At 59.3% G+C, this 4,650-nt stretch overlaps 1 protein-coding gene across 1 annotated transcript; it reads left to right on the forward strand.

Annotated features, from left to right (window-relative positions):
• Positions 1–99: 99 nt before the first annotated feature.
• On the forward strand, positions 100–3,827 carry RCC1 (regulator of chromosome condensation 1; the record flags this gene model as incomplete). Its single annotated transcript, XM_009696081.1, has 8 exons — positions 100–287; positions 564–743; positions 830–926; positions 1,511–1,633; positions 1,845–2,000; positions 2,359–2,478; positions 2,894–3,046; positions 3,652–3,827. Coding segments are annotated over 8 exons (1,193 nt in total), but the record flags the coding sequence as incomplete, so codon positions are not given.
• Positions 3,828–4,650: the final 823 nt, after the last annotated feature.

Here is a 4,650-nt window from a genome sequence, read left to right on the forward strand (position 1 = left end):
CTGGGAATTTCCCCTTCCTGTTCCCAAGGACCACCTTTAATGGAAGGGTTGTTCCCCCCATACGTTGTACATGGTGTTTATCTCCCTTCTGCCCCGCAGTCTGCCACCCGTCCCACCGCACGCAGCCCGGCCTGGTGCTGACGCTGGGGCAGGGGGATGTCGGCCAGCTGGGCCTAGGGGAGGATGTGATGGAGAGGAAGAAGCCGGCCCTGGTGCCGCTGCCGGAGATGACGGTGCAGGTGGAAGCTGGAGGGATGCACACGGTGTGCCTCAGCCAGACAGGAAAAGTGAGTGCAGCGTGGAGGGGGTGTGGGGAGGCTCAGCTGCGCTTCCCCGCGAGCCCTGGGATGTGTTTGGGAGCAGGGAGTCTGAACTGGATCCTGCTCTGCCCAGGCTCTAGCTCACTCCAGCTCCAGGGATCAGCGTGGTCTCCGTGCCATGTACCACAAAAGTTTAGGGAGTCAAAGGGATAATTCAGCCTGGTGGGTCTGTGTCCCTTGGCTTCTCACTCAACCTGGTGTCCCTTCGGGTCTCATCCTGACCAACTCGTTCTGTATCTGCAGATCTACACCTTTGGCTGCAACGATGAAGGTGCCCTTGGCCGTGACACCTCGGCAGAAGGGTCGGAGACCACGCCGGGGCTGGTGGAGCTGCAGGAAAAGGTGGTGCAGGTGTCTGCAGGGGACAGTCACACAGCCGCGCTGACAGAGGACGGCAGGGTTTTTGTGTGGGGCTCTTTCCGGGTATGTTGATTTCTTGGATGCTGGAAGCTCTGCTGATGGTTGCTGCTTCTGTGACTCATATCCCCGCGTTCTGTGTCTCCACCCAGGATAACAACGGGGTGATCGGCTTACTGGAGCCCATGAAGACGAGCTCCGTTCCTGTGCTGCTCCAGCTCAGTGCACCCATCGTTAAAATTGTCTCAGGTAAGCAAAGTCCCGGGGTGTGCGTGGGTCAGGCTGGTGCACGAGGCTGTTGCAACCCTTGGGAGAAGGTGAAGGTCCACGTCCTTTTCCTCCCTCTTGGCTGCTCCGAGCCAGGTACAAGGGTGTGCTTGCCGTTCTCTGGCTCTTGAGAGAACAGACCTTATGTCTCTTCTAGCCCCAACAATATTGTTAATATTTGACCCAATCTGATGTAAAACGCCTTACGAGAGTGCCCTAACTGCGAGCCCGTGGGGTCGAAGCACTCGCCCTCTTCTAGACTTGGGGAAGCTGAGCAGAGCAGCCAGGGAACTTGTCCAGGGCCCAGGTGAGGTTGAGGGGGAACCCGTGCCCCTAAACTTTCCCAGAGAGTTCTTTGAAGTCTCATTTGGGGAACTGGGGTCAGGAAGAGGGAGATCCTGGGGTTTTAAGTTGTGCCAGCAGCTGGTGTCAAGGTATCCAGTGCAATAAACCCCCCCTGAATTCTAGAAAGCTGGAACAGCTGGGGTGTACATGTGGGTTCTCAGTCCCTGGGTCTTGCTGGGTTCGTGGAGCATGTTTCACTCCTCTTTCTCGTCTCCTCCCAGGGAATGACCACCTAGTGATGCTGACGGTGGACGGTGACCTCTTCACATGTGGCTGCGGCGAGCAGGGCCAACTGGGGAGAGTGCCGGCGCTCTTTGCCAACCGAGGAGGAAGGAAGGGCCTGCGTGAGTCGCTTTGGTGCTCAGCGGCACGTTGTGCTGCATCCTTTGTCCCCAGCTCTGCGCTTTGCAGAGGAGCAGAGACCCAGTCTCTTCCCCTACTGCTCAAGGGCTCGTGTGTCAATTGGTTACTTGCGTTCAGTGAGCTGGATCTAAGGGGGAAGGAAAAGGGTGTAAATCCTAAGTCCTTGTATGACACCTTGTCTCCTGCCCCCAGAGCGCCTGCTCGTCCCCCAGCGCGTCCCTGTCAGAGGCAAAGGCAACAGAGGCAAAATGCGCTTCCAGGACGCCTTTTGCGGGGCTTACTTCACCTTCGCTGTCACACAGGAGGGACACATTTATGGATTTGGCCTCTCCAACTACCACCAGCTGGGTGAGCTTCGCTTACATCCCTCTGAATCTCCTCCCTGCTTTGGTCTGACTGTGGACTTACCAGTCCCACGCTGCCCTGACCTGGTGGGGGGACACTGCTGGGTGCCCTGGATCCTGAAGACCAAGCACCCGCTGGACACACTGGAGCTGGAAATTGGCGTGGGGGGTCACTCTGCATAACTCTGGGTTTAGGTCCCAGCTGGTGGGTTTGAGCAAAAACTTGCTTTGGGGGCTTGGGGGGACTATGTTAGTCTCTGATGGGGCGAGCCCCAGGGTGGATGGCTCAGTGCCAGTGCCTGGCCTGGGCTGTCCGTGCCTGCGGACCTGATCTGCCTGGGTTTGTGCATCCCACCCCGCAGGGACCCAGGGCACCGAGCCCTGCTTCTCCCCGCAGAACCTGACGTGCTTCAAGAACTCCACCAAGTCCTGGGTCGGGTTTTCCGGTGGGCAGCACCACACAGTCTGCGTCGACTCGGAGGGTGAGCACTGGTGTGATGGGCGGGCTGGGAGTCACACAAAGCGATGTCAAGGGGGGCACTCCCACAGCCCTTGTCCCGGCTGGGGAAGTGCTGGGGTGACTGGAGTCCTCCAAGTCCTTGGTGTTCAAGGCAAGAAGGGTGGCGGGAATTTGCAGCAAAGGGCAGGGAGAGTAACAAGAACCTGGAGTCACTTGTGAACTCTGCTCTCTTAGGCTCAATAGTCTGTCCAGGCACCCACCCAGCCTTCTGATTTTGGGAAACTCAAGGGTCTCTATCCCACCCTGCACCTCCTGGTTGGGATCTAGGGCATGGTAGGGAGGAGTGATGCTCCTTCAGGAGTCCGACCAGGGGGAGAGGGTCCAGCTATGGCTTCTGCCTCCCTCGAGTCACCTCCTGTGCATCTGTTGTGCTGCAGGTAAAGCCTACAGCCTGGGCAGGGCAGAGTACGGCCGGCTGGGCCTCGGGGCAGGGGCAGAGGAGAAGAGCACACCCACCATCATCCCAGATCTCCCCAGTATCTCCTCTGTTGCATGCGGCGCATCTGTCGGCTACGCTGTCAGCAGTGACGGTGAGTGCTGGGGGCCTCCATGGGCTTGGGAATGCTGCCCCATATCCCTTCCCCACCCCTCATCCGTCCATCCTGGTCCCCCCTGGATCCATCCGGCCCCACACAACTTCATCAAACACTGCCAGCTGGGCCTGGACTGGAGCCAGGTCCTGGCGCTGATCGTCCACCTGGCCCCGGGGCAGCTGGGCAGCAGCTGCTCAAATATTTTTGTGGGCCTTTGGTAACAAGGTTTGTGACAGGGTGGTGACCGGGAGGGGGTCATTGGCCCGCCGGTCCTTTCTCTGCACCCTGAACTCCGCTGCTGCGAGACCTTCGTGCTCGGGTGCTGCACGTGCTTGTGCGCAGCATCTGCAGCCCACAGCTGTGGTAAGGAGAGTTTGCAGTGAGCTGGTGGATTTGGTTTGTTCCTCGGGGGCAAAACACTGCCTTGGCTGTGTGATGAAAGACCTTTTTGAGTTGCAAACGCTGCTCCTCTTCCTCCTGCCTGCATGCCTGGCACCCGTCCCTCAGCCCCATGCCTGGGTGTGAAGTCCCCTTGGGTTTAGCTGCTGGGTCCCCGTCGTGCAACCACTTTGATGTCAAAACTTGCATCGCCTTTGTTGCAGGACGAGCATTTGCCTGGGGCATGGGCACCAACTACCAGCTGGGCACAGGGGAGGAGGATGACGTCTGGAGCCCCGTGGAAATGACGGGAAAGCAACTGGAAAACCGCACGGTCCTGGCTGTGTCCAGCGGCGGGCAACACTCTGTGCTGCTGGTCAAGGACAAGGAGCAGAGTTGATGAAGTGATGCCGCGCAGCTGAGCCCAGCGGGATCGCAGGACCCACGCACACACCCCCACCTTCCACCTGGGTCGGGTGACCACTTTCCAGCTCTGCTCTCCCACTGGTGGCAGTGGGGAGGGCAGGAGGCTCCCGGAGCCGGGCCCCGGCAGCGTCTGCGTGGCTGGAGCAGGGCTTTTCAGGGTTGCTCGTGTTTTCTCCGTGCAAGCGTGTGTCTGTCTTCCCGTGGTGCCCGGTGCTCTGTCAGCTCCCCCGGGTTGGCTTGGTCCTAAACTGATCTCAGTACTGTGGCTGGATGGGTTTTCCACTTCTCATCTGTGTTTTTAATGTTTCCTGGCTTGGCAAAGCTGCGAGCCTTGTTCTTCACTACACAAAAAGGTTTGGGCATCAGGCTTTCTGAGGTCCCTGTGTTCCCCATCTCTGGGTGCTCCTCCATCCCCTTAACCTGAACATCTTTTACCTCTCCGACTTGGATTTATATGCTGGAACCCGCCAAACCCCTCTGGGCTCGTTCCGGGTGAGGTCTCAGTCCAGCAGAAACGCTCCGGGGCAGCTCTCTCCTCTCGCACCCAACACCTGTGGCTGCGGTGAGGAGATGTTGCCAGGCAGTTGGGAGCCTGCGAGGGGAAACGCCGCTGGATGATGCCCGGCCTGCGCTGCACACAGAGCTGTGGCTCCTGGAAAAGGGGAAGGGGGGCTCCTGCCTCCCACCCAGCACCACTTACGGATCTGAGCCAAAATCCCCCAGGCAGCAAGGCCAGGAGCAGGATCCCCCCGCTCCCTCCTGCCTGGAGCAGCCGCCTCCAGCGCTGCTTTTTGCAG

The sequence above is a fragment of the Cariama cristata genome, unplaced genomic scaffold (genome assembly GCF_000690535.1).
Source record: "Cariama cristata isolate BGI_N322 unplaced genomic scaffold, ASM69053v1 scaffold17782, whole genome shotgun sequence".
Lineage (NCBI taxonomy): Eukaryota > Metazoa > Chordata > Aves > Cariamiformes > Cariamidae > Cariama > Cariama cristata.